General features: G+C 42.5%; 2 protein-coding genes across 8 annotated transcripts in view; one reads left to right on the top strand and one right to left on the bottom strand.

Annotated features, from left to right (window-relative positions):
- Positions 1 to 12,026, top strand: part of hdhd2 (haloacid dehalogenase-like hydrolase domain containing 2) — a 30,222-nt gene extending 18,196 nt beyond the window's left edge. For all 3 annotated transcript variants that reach the window (XM_067983248.1, XM_067983255.1, XM_067983263.1), the window contains exons 5-7: positions 3,023 to 3,239; positions 7,343 to 7,406; positions 9,991 to 12,026. In XM_067983248.1, the coding sequence (XP_067839349.1) occupies positions 3,023 to 3,239; positions 7,343 to 7,406; positions 9,991 to 10,094 (385 nt within the window). In that variant the 3' untranslated portion in view covers positions 10,095 to 12,026. The remainder of the gene's footprint in view (positions 1 to 3,022; positions 3,240 to 7,342; positions 7,407 to 9,990) is intronic.
- The window catches only part of katnal2 (katanin p60 subunit A-like 2), an 87,601-nt gene that overhangs the window by 4,092 nt on the left and 63,641 nt on the right, over positions 1 to 19,868 (bottom strand). For 2 of the 5 annotated variants that reach the window (XM_067983216.1, XM_067983235.1), the window contains exon 16: positions 12,022 to 17,236. The exons of 1 other annotated variant lie outside the window; for it this stretch is intronic. In XM_067983216.1, the coding sequence (XP_067839317.1) occupies positions 17,097 to 17,236 (140 nt within the window). In that variant the 3' untranslated portion in view covers positions 12,022 to 17,096. Of the gene's footprint in view, positions 1 to 12,021; positions 17,237 to 19,868 lie in introns of those variants that run through there. 2 more of the 5 variants (XR_010962704.1, XM_067983203.1) reach the window with 2 other exon arrangements.

Genomic DNA, 19,868 nt, shown 5'->3' with positions numbered 1-19,868 from the left:
GCCTTGCCTCTACACAGCCTATCTCCCTATTCAGCAGGGTTTCCCTCTCTGTACCTCGCCCCCAAATGCTTGAGAGAGTCTCTTTCCTCTCCCCCACCCCCCTCTTTCCTCTTCCTCTGCCCCCCTCTCTAATATTTTTATTTTCATGCAATTTTCCTTCTTTATAATACATCTGTCATCTTTTAGGCAGCCTAGTCTGGCTACCTCTGCTACCAAGAGGACAGTTGGACAGCCTGCTACCAATGGCCCCCTGTAGCCAGTGACCAGGAGGCACCAGAGACTGCCAAGTGTGGCTTTCTTTCCCCCTCCATAGGTAGATGCCACAGCCTCTGATCTCCAACAGTTTACTCAGCACAGTCCAGATCAAAAAATGAACAGAATGGCAATTGCAGCTACATTCATCCCTCACTCCATGACTTGAGCCACAGAGCTCAATGCCATCACACCACCTCACATTCACATAATTAACTGGAATGCATGTTGAAGTTATGAAATGGAAAACCACAGAGTGTTCAGACTCCAACCTCAGAGCTCCAATGATTGATAAATATCTGTCTCCTCTCAACTCCAAAGGATGCAGATGTCTAATCTTTTATGAAATATTCAATCTGTAAGTTGTAAAATCCTTAAACCATTTGATAACTGCCGTATCTTTTTGGATCAGTGTTATATATTAGATGCTGGCACACAATCAAAAGACCAGGGTACTGTGTAGGTGGAATTGGTGCTTGGTACAGCCAGGCATGGACTACCTGGATGAGCTTATCCCACAGATCTTATCAGGTACAATATCTGCCCCAATACATACATGAGGGCAAGGCTATTTACAGCATTGTTTTCTGCCTGTAAAGAAGTGATATTTACGCACATCAGATACAGACACATGGGATCACTGGGTTCATATTCTCTGTGATAGACGAGGATAGAAAAAATACTCGCTTCTAAATAAAAAGAAAAACTGTTGAAAATATGAAAAGAATAGAAAATGGTGAGCTCCTGTGCATTTCCAATCAGCATTTGAAAGAGAAAGATAGTTTAACATTTCGGGTGCAAACTTATTTCAGCACTGGGAAAGGACAAGAAATCGGAATGTGAGCAAGAAACATAGAGATCGACATGCAGTGGTCGAGAGTGTAAATCTATTAATTACTTGTACAAAGTCATGATGTGGAGATGCCGGTGATGGACTGGGGTTGACAATTGTAAACAATTTTACAACACCAAGTTATAGTCCAGCAATTTTATTTTAAATTCACAAGCTTTCGGAGGCTTCCTCCTTCCTCAAGTGGTTGGAGCAGTGCACAAGGCAAAAGGTGCAACGATCAGGGTGAGAATGGAGAATGGAGGAGGGAGTTGCTTCACTATAATAGGAGTGTTGTTTTACTAGCTCTAAGCAAAGGACAGCTTGGCAAAGATTTTCATCTTTTCAGCCTGCATGATAATTTTTCAGTATTGGTAATAATTATCAATAAATATGGATTTTGGAAAATGATCAACTTTCATGTTTAGAATTCTGTGCAATAGAAAAAGACCCAGACAGAACATCAGCGATTAAAACTTCGCACATCACTCCTCCTACCTGTGGAACACTATCCAAGATCTTTTCAACACTTGGAATTCTGTTCCTGTGTACAGAATTTGAAATACCGAGTTAACCATCTTGGTAAATAGAGTTGAATGTTAAACCTCTATTTTTCCCCTTTGAGCAAGTCCTGACTTGTCATTGTTCTCTGACGGACTACTCTAGTCTGACCACACCAATTCTGATGGAACCGTAAACTATCTTACTCTTTCTAACCAACTTGCTATGCAATTCCAGCATTTATTGTTTCTTGTTAGTTAGCCACCACCTGCTGATCTAGGGCCACTGGATCATGCAATCCTCTGTGGGAAATCTGTCACTCACAAATACTGTACAATTTTGTAAAGTTTTTTTTTATGCTGTCCGGAACTACCAAGATCAATTTTGTGAGACATCTGCCTTTGCTACAAAGCTGCCTCCAGCCAAATCCTCTTGTTACTCCATTGTTTTATGCCAGTTCTCAGGTAAGCTGTAACCATTCTATGATTCTATAAACCAGTAGAGATGGGGGAGAAAAACAAACATTTGTAACTTCACTCGTGTACAGGCTCCCCCTCCCTGTGAGCTCCCCTTCCAGATGAGAGGTTTCGCTGGAGGATACTGGTGGTTTCATGTGAGAATCTAGTAGATGGACTATTGTTTTATGTGATCGAACTAACCCAGGTGATGTACTGGCGTTGCTGCTGATCAGTAGCTTATTAGTGTTTTTAGAGGCTGAATGCAGTGGTTTCAATGATCAGTTGATGGGGTTTATTAATCCAGTTTGACGGGGGATAATGGGATTATGAAAGGTGTTGAGTTCTTTGCACTCAGAAAAATATACTTTAATAGAATGAGTCATTTTAATTGTTTCTTAAATAAATTGGTTGCTACTTTAAACTTGTATTGTTGGATTATGAAAAGGAAGAGAAAGTAGTCATTTTTAGAGGGTAGAGAGAGGTAGTTGCGTTACAGATGCACCGTAAATTAATTTTATTGGAGTACTTGACTCCCCCAGTGGTTTAGTGGGTAAATGCATTGTAGCACTGAGCCAAACAGACCACAAAGGTCACAGATTTAATACCTGCTCTGGGCTAATTTAGCTGATCTTGGGCAGGGTGGGCACCACAGTAGTTGTTGATACTCTTGGTCTAGGGAGCAGAAAAGATGAGTCCAAGTTTTGTGCTGCTGATCACTATCCACTGATTCCTGTTTGAATGCATGGATGAAGGGTGAGGACAGGATCAGGCTTGGCTTTCATGCACCCTACAGATGAATAGCGTGCTGACGTACTCCGAGTTCACACAAGAAACATAGCCAACCCCAGCAAGGTACTGAACCCATTCAACCATATTGCACCAAAAAGGGTAGAAAAGAGAATATTGGAGAGAAAAACAATACATTTAATTACTGATCATACATACTTCAGCTACGTTCTGTCCCATTCACTCTTGCACGTAGGTTAATTTTAGATGGTGCCCCCCTAATTGCTATACATAAAGCAAGGTACTACAAGAAGATGGATGGCTTATCGCTTGGGCCCGGACCTTTTATTGCTGGGTTGGAATATGCAACAGATGTCAAGGCCATAGTGGTAGGAAAGCCAGAGAAACCATTCTTCCTTGAGGCTCTCCGAAGCATTGGATGCCAACCAGAGGAGGCAGTCATGATTGGTGATGTATGTGCTAAACTTCTCTTTGCCTCTCTTTACCCCCTACCCCATTATCTCAGCTCCCATTCAGTCTCTTTGGTCTGAAGGATGATCATTCTGGACCATCGACACTTCTAATGGTGCTGTTAATACTGCCCTTTATTGGTTCATTTTCTTGGTAGGATAGGTTCTGCTGGTATTTTCAGTTTAAAAATAAATGTACACCAGAGCCTAATAAATAAGAGCCATTCGGTCATTCCTATCTCATGGTGGAACTTTTTTTAACCTGTACTCCTTTTGGTAATTCTTTGTGCTCTTCCAGATGAGTGTCCTTATTGGGAATGGAATGGAATACCTTTCCACCTTTGGCATTGAATCTTAGCAACCAGCACTCCCAGATCAGGTTTAGGGTAAAATTCCTTTGTCCTGCCAATCTGTTTTGACCCTAGCCTCAGAAGCATAACTCCTACTGCACTGAAGAACATAAGAAATAGGAGTAGGCCATACAGCCCCTTGAGCCTGCTGTGCCATTCAGTAAGATCATGGCTGATCTTCTACCTCAACTCCACTTCCCACCCTATCCCCATATCCCTTGATTCCCTTAGATTCCAAAAATCTATTGATCTCAATCTTGAACAAACTCAATGACTCAGCATCCACAGCCCTCAGAGGGTTGTGAATCTTTGGAATTCTCTACCCCAGAGTGAAGAAGTTCCTCCTCATCTCAATCCTAAATGGCCGCCCCCTTATCTTGAGACTATGACCCCTAGTTCTAGACTCTCCAACTCTAAGGGGAAACAGCATCTATCCTGTCAAGCCCTCTAAGAATTGTATATGTTTCAATGAGACCACCCCTCATTCTTCTAAACTCCAGAGAATATGGGCCCATTCTACTTAATCTCTCCTCATAGGACAACCCTTTCGTCCCAGGAATCAATCTAGTGAACCTTCGTTGCACCCCCTCTAAGGCAAGTATATCCTTCCTTTAGGTAAGGAGACCAAAACTGTACACAGTACTCCAGGTGTGGTCTTACTAGAGCCTTATATAATTGCAGCAAGACCTCCTTATTCTTATGCTCCAACCCCTTGCAATAAAGGCTAACATACCATTTGCTTTCCTAATTGCTCGCTGTACCTGTATGTTACTCTTTTGTGATTCGTGTACAAGGATACCCAAATCCCTCTGACTACCAACATTTCATAGTATCTCACATTTTAAAAAAATATTCTGCTTTTCTATTCCTACCAAAGTGGATAATTTCACATTTCCCCACATCATCTGCCACCTTCTTGCCCACTCACTTAACCTGTCCATATCCCTTTGTAGCCTCTTTGCCTCCTCCTCACAGCTCGCTTTCCCACCTAGCTTTGTATTGTCATCAAACTTGGATACATTACACTCGGTCCCCTCATCTAAGTCATTGATGTAGATTATAAACAACTGAGGCCCAAGCACCGATCCTTGCGGCACTAATTACAACCTGCCAACCGGAAAATGACCTGTTTATTCCTGCTTTCTATTTTCTGTCCGTTAACCAATCCTCAATGCATGCTAATATATTACCCCCAATCCCATGAGCCCTAATCTTTTGTAACAACCTATATGATTCCCATCTCCTGCACCAGTTATCCAGTGTTGATTTATTTGGGGTCACTATAGGAAGTTTCACAGCTCTAGTATGCTGGGTCTAGTTTGCTGGGTGGTGATTTTTTAAATTTCAGTTACTTGTGACATAGGTTATGTCTTTTGGATACCTCCATATGATGTAAGGATTATTGGAACCTGCCTTTTCTTTAAAATGAAGTGGCACGTGTTATGGGGAGTTTTACACATGATATTTTCCTCAGTTTCAGTGCCACAGACCACTCCTGTAATTGACGCCCACTCCCCATGATCTGGAATGTGTCTTTACCTGTCCACCGTAAATGTAGTGAGTCCAGTGGTCTAACAGAGAACTTTTGTCACTGTATTTCGGCTTACTAGATATCCTGTGTGGTCTCTTCACCCTCTATTTACTGCTGACGGGGAGAAAGTCATCCTCAGATATACCATTCAAAATCCTTTGAAGATATATTGGAATAACAGACATTAAGAATGTATCACAACTGTATTAGGTGGTCAGACATTTAAAGGATTCAAAATGTTTGCCCACACAAATACAGCTACCAATCAAGCACATACACACGTTAAAATAATCTACAGATTATTGCTCTTTGAACTCAATGGTTTGCCCGCCCTCCCAACCAAACTATCCTGTCTTATTTGATTGTTGCTGTAACAAAATCTGATTCTCACCTGATTGCAATAGCATTTTAGAACATAATAGGCCAGGCAATCAGCCACAGAATTACCAATTACATATGCCTGTCCCATTGATGCCCATTTGTGCAGTTGTGTATCAAATGGACTGGCCATTTTCTGTAAGTGAACCAGGATATGTAATCCCACAGGTACCATGGCCAGCAAAACACAAGCCAATGACAATCCATTGGAGCCAAAAGTGCTTCATTTTTGACACAGCATTTAACAATATTTTTTACACAATGAGAGTAGATGATTGGAGTACTAGGGGGACTTTATCGCCCTCTTGTGTTTTGTTGTTTTCAACAGAGCAGCTCAGTAAAACTGGGTACTTTTAAAATAATTTTAAGAACACTGATTGAGATCAGTTTTGTTATCAATAAAACAAAAGTGAAATCAAAAACTTTGTTTTATAACCTGAACTAGCTTCAGTCTCCTCTCTCTGCTGAGTTACCTGATGAGGAGTGCTATAATTGGCTTCAACCTTCCTGGATTGAGGGAGAGAGGACAGTCAGCTAGGCTTCATTCTCCTGATTGTTACTAAGTGACTCCTGCTGAAAGGTGCACACGTGTGAACATTGGTTTGGCTGTGAGGCCCCTCACCGTTGAAACAAGTCCACGAAGAAATACCACCAAGCTGATGCACTGGAGGGCAGCCAGTACATATGACACCATATCCCAGCTTGGGTCAGGAGAGGAGAGAAGAAATTCTGAGGGGTGGGGAGAATAAACAAAATTGCAATAACCTGAAAGTCTGAGCTGATATATGATACAAGGAGAAAAGCCAAAAAGCTGAATAAAACTACTGTTTTTACTTACAGAATTTGGCAGCACATTCACTCCATCACACCTGTGCCGGCTTTCAATCCACTTAGACCCATTCTCCTGCCATTTCTCCATATCCTTCTAAGTGTTTCTTTATCAGATATTTATTCTTAAAAGCTATTATTAATTCTGCTTCCACCATTGCTTCTGGTAGGGTATTTCAGGTCCTAACCATTCTTTGTAAAAATAAATAAATTCCTAATTTTCCCTTCATTCTTATCCAGTAACTTATACATACAACTTAAATATACACAACATCCATGGCATTTCCTTTATCAATACACTATTATTCCTTCAAAGAACTCTGTTAAATGTCAGATTTGCCTTTTACAGATCCATACAGGCTGTTATTAATTAACCCCTGACTGAGTGAATATTAATTTTAACCCAGATCATGGCCTCTGGAAGCTTAGTTACTACCGATGTTACACTGACTGGTCTATAATGACCTTATTTATCCCTATCTCCCTTTTTGAATAGAGGTATTACATTGGCAACCCTCCAGTCCTCTGGCACAATTTCCATATCTAAGGATGATTGAAAGATTGTGGTCTAGGTCTCTGCTATTTCATCTCCCACCTCACTCAGCATTCTAGGATGCACATCATCAGGGCTTGGTATCTTTTTCACTTGAGTGCCACCAATTTCCTTATCTGTCGTTAACCACTACTTCCTCTTGTTTCACAGAACAATATGCTTCTGTGAAAACCAAAACAAAGTACTCCTTCAGTATCCTTCATAAGATTATTTTGTTTTTCATCTCTAATTGGCCCTATCTTTCTTTAAATATTCTTTTACTTTTTATGTTAGGAAATCCTTTATGGTTCCCTATAATATCTAGCAGCCTTTCTTCACACCTTCTCTTAGCCTTTTTAACCTTTGCTGCTTCCCCTCTATATTTTCTATTCTCCGCTTGATTGTCTTCTCTGTGACATCACCTGAACTGTGTGTCTTGTATACAGAGGAAGAAACATTAACTTGGCATCGTTCTTTCTGCCTATAGGATGCTAGGGATGATGTTGGTGGAGCACAATATGCTGGAATGTTAGGTATTTTGGTAAAAACCGGTAAGTACGTTTGTAACTAACTACTTGCAAAGCTTCCAGTGAATGATTGTTTTGTTTTGCCCTCACCTCGTACACAATTTTCCAGTAGAAAGTGTGGCCAGGTGGCCTGATTCCATTCTCTGCCAGTGCCTCTATGCAATTGCCCACGAATAGGTCCGCGGGGGAAATTGATTTTCACTATCTATCTATAAATATATTAACAGTTGTGAATCTAGCAACACACTTCCTGTAAGTGTCACATTTAATTTCTGTAACTCTTTCTTTGACTCACTTTGTTGATTGAAAGTAAATCAGTGGTCCTGAAAATGCATTGTGCATTACATGGCATAACCACTATTGTTATAAAGCAGTATATCCTCCAACTCTCTGAATAACATCACAGAAGGTCTGTTAGCCCTGTGTCATTATTTTTGTGCTGAACAAGTCAAGGAATATCAGAACTGTGGAATTAAACATTTTTCCATTTTGTAAACCAAGTGATAACATTAACATAGCTGATGCAGAATAGAGCTCTGCGTCAACCAACTTCAGAGCGGCACTCAACTGCATTTTATTTGTCTGAGATTTGAGATTCCTGATTCTGTGTCATTGTATGAGCAATTTTGTGCTGTGAGCTTGCATTCAACCAGGAACTGGGTTGAGACTACTCAAACATGTCAAGTAGGATCCTCGCAGCTGGTATAAAGAGAAAACTGAAGATAACCATTAAATCCAAATGCTTACCACCCCTATTGGCAACTAAATCTTCAGTTGAATGTGAAACGTAATAGGCAGGAACTGCAACCAAGGGAGGATCACTAGTACAGGCAGACAGTGAGAATGCTGCAGAAATAATGACCAGTTATTACTATTTACTATGATGTTGCTCACAGGCCTGGAGCATAACCTGATGTACTGCTTAAGATACAATTACAGGATTTATGATTTTAAGCAAAGCTAGAGATTTAAAAATTCTTTCCTCCTTTTTCCTCTCTTCACACGAACACACATAGACACAATAGTGGACTTAGCAAAACTTCTCTGAAAAGAAGCTGATTGAAAATCTGGTTAACGATGGGCTTGGAGGGCAAAATGATAATAGACAGAGATAACCAAATGTCTTCCAGAACCCAATAGTTCCTGTGGATCATAAGAACATAAGAAATAGGAGCAGGAGTAGGCCAATCGGCCCCTCGAGCTTGCTCCGCCATTCAATAAGATCATGGCTGATCTGATCCTAACCTCAAATCTAAATTCATGTCCAATTTCCTGCCCGCTCCCCATAACCCCTAATTCCCTTTACTTCTAGGAAACTGTCTATTTCTGTTTTAAATTTATTCAATGATGTAGCTTCCACAGCTTCCTGGGGCAGCAAATTCCACAGACCTACTACCCTCTGAGTGAAGAAGTTTCTCCTCATCTCAGTTTTGAAAGAGCAGCCCCTTATTCTAAGATTATGCCCCCTAGTTCTAGTTTCACCCATCCTTGGGAACATCCTTACCGCATCCACCCGATCAAGCCTCCTCCTCCCACTAGCCGCCCAACTGTCCACCATCACCCACAACCGGATGCGGCAGGACCGCAGAGCCCCGACCCGACCCGCCGGCGCGGAACCGCACAGCCCCGTCCACAGCATGCCGCCCCCGCCGTCCAGCACGCATGCAGCCCCGAGCCGCAGCCCCACCAGGCCAGCACCTCACCCCCAGGCACGCCTGGTGCTGCTCCCGGCACGCTCCCACACACTCCCCACCGAACCAGGGCCGATCCCCCGGAATGCTAGAAGTCATTACCATGAATCTCTGGTTGACTCCCATAAAGTCAGTCATACATATATCATGCAAAATCCTTTTGAAGATGTTCTGAGATGAGGGAACATTTAAAAAGAACTGTGACCCTCATAACTACATTAAGTTAACCACTATTCACAGACAATGCTGTGGATCAAGCTTGGACCTTCTGTGGGTCAGTAGATTTGAATTGAATAACTTGGCCATTTAAACGTATTAACACAGTCAAGCCACTACTGTTAGATGGGTCTCCATCCAAGTACAATGACAGCAATGAAACTACGCAGACCAAGGCCTTCCTGAGCTATACATATGTCTGCCTTGTTTTGAGGTGTGGAAATTAGCTAGACTGTGGTGTGTATTCACATAACTTGCAGAAACAGTGAGTAGTGTTTGACTAAGCCCATATATGCCATGTTCAGCAAAAAAAAATCCTTAACAAAAAAAATGTTTCTTTATAACATTGCAAACTTTATAAACCCAAGCTTGACATTAATTAAAACACAACTTCCTGATTTACCTTATTATCTCTTCTGTTTTCAACCTTGGTGATATCCTACCCTGACTCTTTACCTAGGTTTCTCAATTTACAAAAAAGACTGTGTTGCATTTCAGTGACATTTACATTATTAAATCCTTGTTCATAAACAAACGACTAAAAGACTTGTTCATTTTTTTTGATGACACTGAACCCATTCAAAGCTTCTGCAGCCAGTAAATGGATGCTTTGTTGTTAGCTCAGATGTCCTACATTGCAAAAGAATCACAGCCTTTGATGTATCTCCTGACACAAATCTTGCTATTTTTATTTTTTTTAGGCAAATACCGACCTGGAGATGAAGGCAAAACAAGCCCTGCTCCATATCTGACGTGCAAAGCTTTTCCACAGGCTGTCGACCATATACTACAAAACCTGCTGTAAAAATTCCTAAACTGAAAAAAGTCATCAGTAACTGCTGATGGAGAAATGAGCAAGTTCTATAAAATGTTACCAAACCAGTCTAGGCTGATGTCAAATGACAAAATATTGATATTAGGTTGAAATTCTGTTAAGCACTTTTTTAAAAACAAAAAATTTTACACGGGTGCATTAACTAGGGATCTAAACTGGTGTACCATGGAATTTCAGTTCCTATGTTTTTGGAAAGCTCAAAAGATAGTTTTGGATTAAGACTCTTCAGCCCACTTGATCTCATCCTTCAAGAATCACCGACCTACTGTCTTCCCATTATAGCATGTAGCTGTTTCTTAAATGAGTCTGGTGTTCTGGTAACTTCCTCCAGCTGCTGATTACTCTTATGCTTTAAAAAAAACCTCCTGATCTCACCTAAGCTTGCCACTAACAACTCAACCTCTGCCCTCTTATTTTGGCATATCTTTACTTTATCATCATTAAATATATAGTTCCTTGTAGGATATCTCTTTGAGGTTGAAGAACCATAGTTTATCTAAACATTCCTCCTACCTCATCCTTATAATACCAAGGATCAGTCCCATTGCTTTGCTCTTTGGACTGTTTTTAAGCACTGAATCCCCCCCACCCCTACTTATTGCACAGCGACTGAAACTGTTTGCAGTGCTTCAGATGAGGCCTGACAAACATTCAACATAACCTCTGGGATTTGAACCCAACTGATTTGGTAATATAACCCAGTATCCTATTCACTGTTTATTGCAGGTTCACATTTTTTGGATATAGTTACATTGAGTCATCTAACATGCTAGGTTCCTTTCAACTTCCTCTTGACACATTCTGTTCCACCTAATTTTACTTCCAATATGCAAAACCTTACATTTGTTCATATTGAACTTCATTTGCTGTTCAATGCAGATATATACCGTGTTGATATTGCTAATATCTTGGTTGTTTCCTCCATGACCACACTTTACCTGCCCTGAGTTTGGTGTCCGCTACAAATTTAACATTGCGCTGAGACTCATATCAAAAATAAGTAGAGTACCAACAGGGGACCCTAAGGCACCCTATTCAATACCTGACTATCCACGTGACCTGACTCCTGCTTCCCCCCCCCCCCCTTTTGCCTACCTCTGATACTCACTAACCATGGTTTAAGGAATTATTAAGGTCAGGCTAATGAATCTGTAATTGCCAGATATGGTTCTACCACCCTTTTGGAAAATGGGAACTATGGCCTAGAATTTCCACTGGGACGCAATCCTAGCAGTTACACCAGGTTTATGCCTGTTGCAGAACTCTACCACAGACCTTGCCAAAGTTCACGAGGGGCTCCTGACACTGGCATCGGATGGGTGGCACAGCTGCTTTGCTGACTCCACATCTGATTTGGTTGGAAGTTAAAAATCGCCCACTGTATTTCCGTTATGCCTGACTAGAATTGGGTGCTTGAAATAGCCAGGGATTTCCCACCCACCCGCTGCAATTTTTTGGTGGGCAGGGTCCCCACCCATCACAACCTTCCGCCAATTTCCTGCAGGCTAGGCTGACCGTGTACAATATGCCTGCCCATTTATGAACAGATGGATTGTTAGCATATGCAAATGAGGGAAGTATTCCATCTGACCCAAGTCCCAACCTTTGCATCATAGGAACACTGGATGCAAGGAGTGCCTGCTTGCCCCTGGTCATAGAATCATAGAGTTATACAGCATGGAGAGAGGCCCTTCGACCCATCGTGTCCGCGCCGGCCATCAGCCCTGTCTACTCTAATCCCATATTCCAGCATTTGGTCCGTAGCCTTGTATGCTATGGCATTTCAAGTGGTGTGCAAGGTTGATGAGAGGGAGTGGAATTTAAATTTTAAATCTGGAAGACCGGTGTAATTGATTGTAGAGAGATCAATTGCACAGGTCTTAGCACCAAATTCAATTTTTTTTTTAAAATTCCTATGTTTTAGTGGTAGTTTGGAGGCTGATGGCAGGCCCACGCTCCAACAAGTCTCTTGATGCCTTTCGTTTCCATACGGATTCCTTAGCAGAGGCCGGGAAGCCTGCCAATAATAAGCAAATGTCCGAGGCCAGAAAATCAGTCAGATCGGGAGCATCCTTGTGGCGGCACCCCAATTCAGCTAAAGCAGAAAATCTAGGCTATAATTTGGCATGTAGGGTAATGCAATGAGACAAATGTATATGTACCATTTGTTCACCTGAAAGCGATATTGTTAATTACGGTTCATGCTTCAAGTTGTGGGAATGAACAAAAAAAAATCAAATACTCATTTCATTTTTATTATGGTTCACAATTTTGTGAAAGCAAATGGTGTATGTTATTTTGGTGTATGAATGCCTTTTTAAAAGGCAAATTAATGTTGTACCCTTTTTGCTCATACCTTTATTGTCATTCACTGGATTAATAGAGTTTGCAATTACTGTTGTATTCTTTGAGTGACCAGCATGTAAATAGAAGCAAACTAATATAATTGTTAAATTAATGAAGTATTAAAAACAAACTCTGGGGTAGAAATTGGTTACGGCAGACACAAACTGGACACAGGGAACAGTACCTGTGCTGGAACAAGTAGCTCCAAAGTCCGATTGACTTTGAGTGTCGGGCCTCATTTTAGTAAGTCCCAGGCAATGACCATCTCCAACAAGAGAGAGTCCAACCACCTCCCCTTGACATTCAACGGCATTACCATCTCTGAATCCCCCACCATCATCTTCCTGGGGGTCACCATCGACCAGAAACTTAACTGGACCAGCCACATAAATAAATACTGTGGCTACACGAGCAGATCAGAAGCTGGGTATTCTGCAGTGAGTGACTCACCTCCTGTCTCTCCAAAACCTTTCCACCATCTACAAGGCATACTCTCCACTTGCCTGGATGAGTGCAACACAACACTGAAGAAGCTCAACACCATCCAGGACAAAGCAGCCCGCATGATTTACATCCCATCCACCACCCTAAACATTCACTCCCTTCACCACCGGCGCACTGGCTGCAGTGTGTACCATCTACAGGATGCACTGCAGCAACACGTCAAGGCTTCTTCGATAGCACCTCCCAACCCCCGCGACCTCTACCACCTAGAAGGACAAGGGCAGCAGGCACATGGGAGCAACACCATCTGCACGTTCCCCTCCAAGTCACACACCATCCCGACTTGGAAATATATCACCGTTCCTTCATAGTCGCTGGGTCAAAATCCTGGAACTCCCTACCTAACAATACTGTGGGAGAACCTTCACCACACAGACTGCAGCAGTTCAAGAAGGCAGCTCACCACCACCTCAAGGATGATTAGGGATGGGCAATAAATGCTGGCCTTGCCAGCAACACCCACATCCCATGAACGAATAAAAAAGACTGGTGAGCTGTGGATGTACATTTATACAGTGACTTCACGACCTTAGGACTTCCCAAAGCACTTTACAGACAATGTACTAGTGAATTGTAGTCACCATTCTAATGTAGGAAACGTGGCAGCCAATTTGCACTTGGCAAGGTCCCACGAACAGCAATGTGATAATGACCAGCTCATCTGTTTTTGCTGATGTTCGTTAAGGGATAAATATTGGCCAGGACACTGGGGAGAACTCCTGTGCCCTTCTTCCAAATCGTGCCATGGGATTTCAGGGCCTCAGTTTAACATCTCATCTAAAAGACACCTCCAACAGTGCAGCATTCCTTCAGTACTACATTGGAGTATCAGCTTAGATTTTGTGCTCAAGTCTCTGGAGTGGGATTTAAATCCACAACCTTCTGCCTCGGAGGCGAGAGTGCTACCACTGAGCCACGGCTGTTTTCTAGCCCCTATCCTTGCTTTTGGTTTGTGCATTCCCTATTTCCTCAGTCTGTTTTGTTACTGTTTTACTTTGAGCCAATAAACAAAAACGTGACGGCAGGAAGTGCACATTTGATGCAAGACTTAAGATGTATTGGGCCAGGATTTGCTGTCAAAATAATGGTGAAGCAAATGGCGCTCACCATTATTTATGCACAATTGCTACAGCAACTTCAGGCGAGGGGCAGATGCGCAGTTAAACGCGGAAATCTAAAAGTTGCTGTCCGAGATGCCATTAGCTTCGCGAAAACAGCATCTCACTCTGCCTCACCATTGAAATGCACTGAACCACGTGAAGTTCCTGTGTTCGTGTAGTAGATATGAACTAAACTCACCACAGTTAAGTCGTATCCTTTTCAGTCTAAGTACCCTTTTAACAACGTGATAAGCGTTAATTACTGCCTGTCAATCCCTATGGCACTGAAAATTAACTTACAAATGTGGAGTCTCATTTCTTCAGGTTTTAATTGTTGGAGATTTTAAAAATATCGAATTTAAAATGTTAACTTTTTTTTTACTATTCCTTTGTCTTTTTATTCCCCTCTCTCAATCCAATCTTTCTTTCTGTACCTAATTTGATATTGAATTCACCCACTCTAATTTACACTTCATTCTCAGTCCTTATCCTGCTAATTTCACAATTCTTCAATCTGATTGGTTAAGGAGATACACAGTTGCTTGACCTGTTTCCCTCGCTGCGATGTTATCAGCTCGCACTTTCAGCAACTTGCCATGCAAAAAATTTAAAAACTAAACGTGCAAGAGCATGTCCAACCACCGATGGACGCTGCTACTGCAAATTGATGCCCTGTGGCAAATGGAATTCAATGTAGGCAAATGTGAGGTCATCCACTTTGGATCAAAAAAGGATGGAACAGAATACTTTCTAAATGGTAAAAAGTTAAAAACAGTGGCTGTCCAAAGGGACTTAAGGGTTCAGGTACATAGATCATTGAAGTGTCATGAACAGGTGCAGAAAATAATCAAGAAGGCTAATGGAATGCTGACCTTTATATCTAGAGGACTAGAGTACAAGGGGGCAGAAGTTATGCTGCGGCTATACAAAACCCTGGTTAGACCTGGAGTACTGTGAGCAGTTCTGGGCACTGCACCTTCGGAAGGACATATTGGCCTTGGAGGGAGTGCAGCGTAGGTTTACTAGAATGACACCCGGACTTCAAGGGTTAAGTTACGAGGAGAGATTACACAAATTGGGGTTGTATTCTCTAGAGTTTTGAAGGTTAAGGGGTGATCTGATCAACGTTTAAAAGATATTAAGGGGAACGGATAGGGTGGATAAAGAGAAAATATTTCCGCTGGTTGGGGATTCTAGGAGTAGGGGGCACAGTCTAAAAATTAGAGCCAGACCTTTCAGGAGTGAGATTAGAAAACATTTCTATAAACAAAGGGTGGTAGAAGTTTGGAACTCTCTTCCGCAAACGGCAATTGATACTAGCTCAATTGCTAAATTTAAAATCGGAGATAGATAGCTTTTTGGCAACCAAAGGTATTAAGGGATATGGGCAAAAGGCAGGTATATGGAGTTAGATCACAGATCAGCCATGATCTTATCAAATGGCGGAGCAGGCACGAGGGGCTGAATGTCCTACTCCTTATCCTATGTTCCTATTATAAAAACCTTCCTTACATATGCATTTCCTGCACTGCCTCTTCTCATGCCCATCATATTTAGGATATCACACAATATCACATGCGAATTTCTGTATCCTGCTTTTAAAAAGTATAAAGAAACAAAAAGGTAGGCATTTGCAATGAAGAGAAAACCTCTCTAGAACCATAAAATACCAGAACCACAATGTGTGCTGCTTGTGAATTGTCTTTAAGAATTACACTTAAAAAAAAAATCTAGGGTTGTGGTTTGCACGCTGAAGATAAATTGAACTCTGAATGATCTGATTTACAAAGTTCCCCGACCAAGCAGCAAATGACCTGAAGCTTAGTTTACTTAACATGTGGGCTTTGTGGCCTTAAAAGGGTCATAGCTCCCCTTATCAACACAGTAGTACATTATAATTTCTTGCAAAACAACTTTCAATCCTACTTACTGTCAGCAATACCACAGGAGATCTGCTAGCACATATTTTTTAAAATTGTACTGCAGAGATTTAAAAGGACTGAATATAAAAGATGAGAATTTTGGATGGATTTCCATTTAGGGTTACAGATAACCTGGGGAAGACTCATTTAACATCCTATTATTGCCTTTAGTATTGTGGACAAACCTTCCTCAGGTGATACCAAAGCAACTGCACTTTAAGTGTGATACCATTTAGTGACAAAGAGAATTCTGTAACACTTTCAAGCTCAATAAAGGAATTGGAAACTCAATGCTTTTAGGTTTTAAATTTTTTTTAGGACACTTGAACTTTCGAGGCAGCAAAAGTATTTATTTTCCTGCCCTACAGACAGTTCACAGGTGTAACTAACTTTTCAAAAAATATTTTAAAATCCACATGCTTGTTTGAAAGGTAATGAATTAGAATGAAAATTTTGGGCAGGTTTGGTGCAGTGACTGTCAATCAGGCAAATAATGATTCCTGAACAACGTTAACCTCATAACCTTGTAACACTGGACTTAATCTTGGCATGTCATGAAGCAGCCAGGGTGGTGCTTGGATCAAAGGATCAACCAATCTCAATTCCCAGATAATACCTGAAATTCATTAAGTTTCACAGATTTGCTTCAAGTCTTCTAGCACATCTCCTAGAAATGTTGGCATAGAGGTGTGGGCTGCTTTAGCTGTTGTTTTGTACAATTTTTTTTTAAAGTGGTTTTCTCTCCCTGCTGGGTGTATCCATCCATGTATATTGTGAAATGCTTTGCACCAGGGACAGTCCAACATTCTCTTCAATCACTGAGCTGCACATGTGGGTCTTGTTCCTGGTGACACTTGTCTGAGCCACAGATCTGAATGTCTCCATTTTTAGTCCTTAAAGTCCTGTAGAAGAAAGTCTAGGAAAGTTTCTCCCTTTCGATTTTCAACACAGCAAACATTTGGTGATAAACGCCAGCACATTCTTAAAAAGAGAACAGTTTCATTTTGAAAGTGCAGCAGGAGGTGTTCGCCATAAGCCCAGCCTTCAATCTAGAAGGGTTAATTGTTTGTTGTAGGTCTCTGTTCTTTGCATGCTCCAATTCATACAGACTCGTATTCATGCTGCCAGGCAGTGTATTTCTGACTAAGACTCTTAGCAGAAGGTTTGGTGTGAATTATCACATTGAGAACGTCATTTGTGGTGACTGTTTCCAGTTGAAAAATGGGCAGACTGTTTTTTCCTGAATGTAAAATAAAAAAGGAAATTGTATGAGCTTTAATTTGTATTCCAAGATGACTGGATTTCTGTCATAGGTAAAGGGGCTCTACCATATACAATTTACAAAATTGCTTTTCTGTAAATGAATGGTCAATAATAACTGCAGTTGTCTAAACAAGTTGGGATACAGCATCAGAGCAGGTGCAAATCATGGCTGTGCTCTCCCACTCATGTCAAATGGCGCTTAAATACACAGATAGGACCTGCACTGGCTTAAAGTACAGTTGGCGTAGAAATTCATTCATGCTGCACTGTTTTACAGGCATAAAATGGGCGCCCAAAGCGTCCATTGTTTTTTTAATATTCGTTCATGGGATGTGGGCGTCGCTGGCAAGGCCAGCATTTATTGCCCATCCCTAATTGCCCTTGAGAAGGTGGTGGTGAGCTGCCTTCTTGAACCGCTGCAGTCCGTGTGGTGAAGGTTCTCTCACAGTGCTGTTAGGTAGGGAGTTCCAGGATTTTGACCCAGCGACAATGAAGGAATGGCAATATATTTCCAAGTCGGGATGGTGTGTGACTTGGAGGGGAACGTGCAGGTGGTGTTGTTCCCATGTGCCTGCTGTGCTTGTCCTTCTAAGTGGTAGAGGTTGAGGGTTTGGGAGGTGCTCTCGAAGAAGCCGTGGCGAGTTGCTGCAGTGCATCCTGTAGATGATACATACTGCAGCCACGGCGCGCCAGTGGTGAAGGGAGTGCATGTTTAGGGTGGTGGATGGGGTGCCAATCAAGCGGGCTGCTTTGTCCTGGATGGTGTCGAGCTTCTTGAGTGTTGTTGGAGCTGCACTCATCCAGGCAAGTGGAGAGTATTCCATCACACTCCTGACTTGTGCCTTGTAGATGGTGGAAAGGCTTTGGGGAGTCAGGAGGTGAGTCACTCGCCACAGAATACCCAGCCTCTGACCTGCTGTTGTAGCCACAGTATTTATGTGGCTAGTCCAGTTAAGTTTCTGGTCAATGGTGACCCCCAGGATGTTGATGGTGGGGGATTCGGCGTAGTGCCACTGAATGTCAAGGGGAGGTGGTTACACTCTCGCTTGTTGGAGATGGTCATCATTGCCTGGCATTTGTCTCGCGCAAATGTTACTTGCCACTTATCAGCCTGAGCCTGGATGTTGTCCAGGTCTTGCTGCAAGCGGGCACGGAATGCGTCATTATCTGAAAGGTTGCGAATGGAACTGAACACTGTGCAATCATCAGCGAACATCCCCATTTCTGACCTTATGATGGAGGGAAGGTCATTGATGAAGCAGCTGAAGATGGCTGGGCCTAGGACACTGCCCTGAGGAACTCCTGCAGCAATGTCCTGGAGCTGAGATGATTGGCCTCCAACAACCACTACCATCTTCCTTTGTGCTAGGTATGACTCCAGCAACTGGAGATTTTTCCCCCTGATTCCCTTTGACTTCAATTTTAATAGGGCTCCTCGGTGCCACACTCGGTCAAATGCTGCCTTGATGTCGAGGGCAGTCACTCTCACCTCACCTCTGGAATTCATGTCCATGTTTGGACCAAGGCTGTAATGAGGTCTAGAACAGAGTGATCCTGGCGGAACCCAAACTGAGCATCGGTGAACAGGTTATTGGTGAGTTAGTGCCGCTTGATAGCACTGTTGACGACACTTCCATCACTTTGCTGATGATTGAGAGTAGACTGATGGGGCGGTAATTGGCCGGATTGGATTTATCCTGCTTTTTGTGGACAGGATATACCTGGGCAATTTTCCATATTGTCGGGTAGATGCCAGTGTTGTAGCTGTACTGGAACAGTTTGGCTAGAGGAGCAGCTAGTTCTGGAGCACAAGTCTTCAGCACTGCAGCCGGGATGTTGTTGGGGGCCATAGCCTTTGTTGTATCCAGTGCACTCAGCCGTTTCTTGATATCACGTGGAGTGAATCGAATTGGCTGAAGACTGGCTTCTGTGATGGTAGGGATATCGGGAGGAGGCCGCGATGGATCATCTACTCGGCACTTCTGGCTGAAGACGGTTGCAAACGCTTCAGCCTTGTCTTTTGCACTCACATGCTGGACTCTGCCATCATTGAGGATGGGGATGTTTACAGAGCCTCCTCCTCCCGTTAGTTGTTTAATTGTCCACCACCATTCACGACTGGATGTGGCAGGACTGCAGAGCTTTGATCTGATCCGCTGGTTGTGGAATCACTTAGCTCTATCTATAGCTTGTTGCTTCCATTGTTTAGCATGCACATAGTCCTGTGTTATAGCTTCACCAGGTTGGCACCTCATTTTTAGGTACGCCTGGTGCTGCTCCTGGCATGCTCTTCTACACGCCTCATTGAACCAGGGTTGATCTCCTGGCTTGTTGGTAATGGTAGAGTGAGGAATATGCCAGGCCATGAGGTTACAGATTGTGCTGGAATACAATTCTGCTGCTGCTGATGGCCCACAGCACCTCATGGATGCCCAGTTTTGAGCTGCTGGATCTGTTCTGAATCTATCCCATTTAACATGGTGGTAGTGCCACACAACACGTTGGATGGTGTCCTCAGTGCGAAGACAGGACTTCATCTCCACGAGGACTGTGCGGTGGTCGCTCTTACCAATACTGTCATGGACAGATGCATCAGCGACAAGTAGGTT

Source organism: Heptranchias perlo, chromosome 1 (genome assembly GCF_035084215.1).
Source record: "Heptranchias perlo isolate sHepPer1 chromosome 1, sHepPer1.hap1, whole genome shotgun sequence".
Classification (NCBI taxonomy): Eukaryota; Metazoa; Chordata; class Chondrichthyes; order Hexanchiformes; family Hexanchidae; genus Heptranchias; species Heptranchias perlo.
The sequence above is the reverse complement of the archived record's forward strand: the minus strand, read 5'-3'. Positions and strand labels throughout refer to the sequence as shown.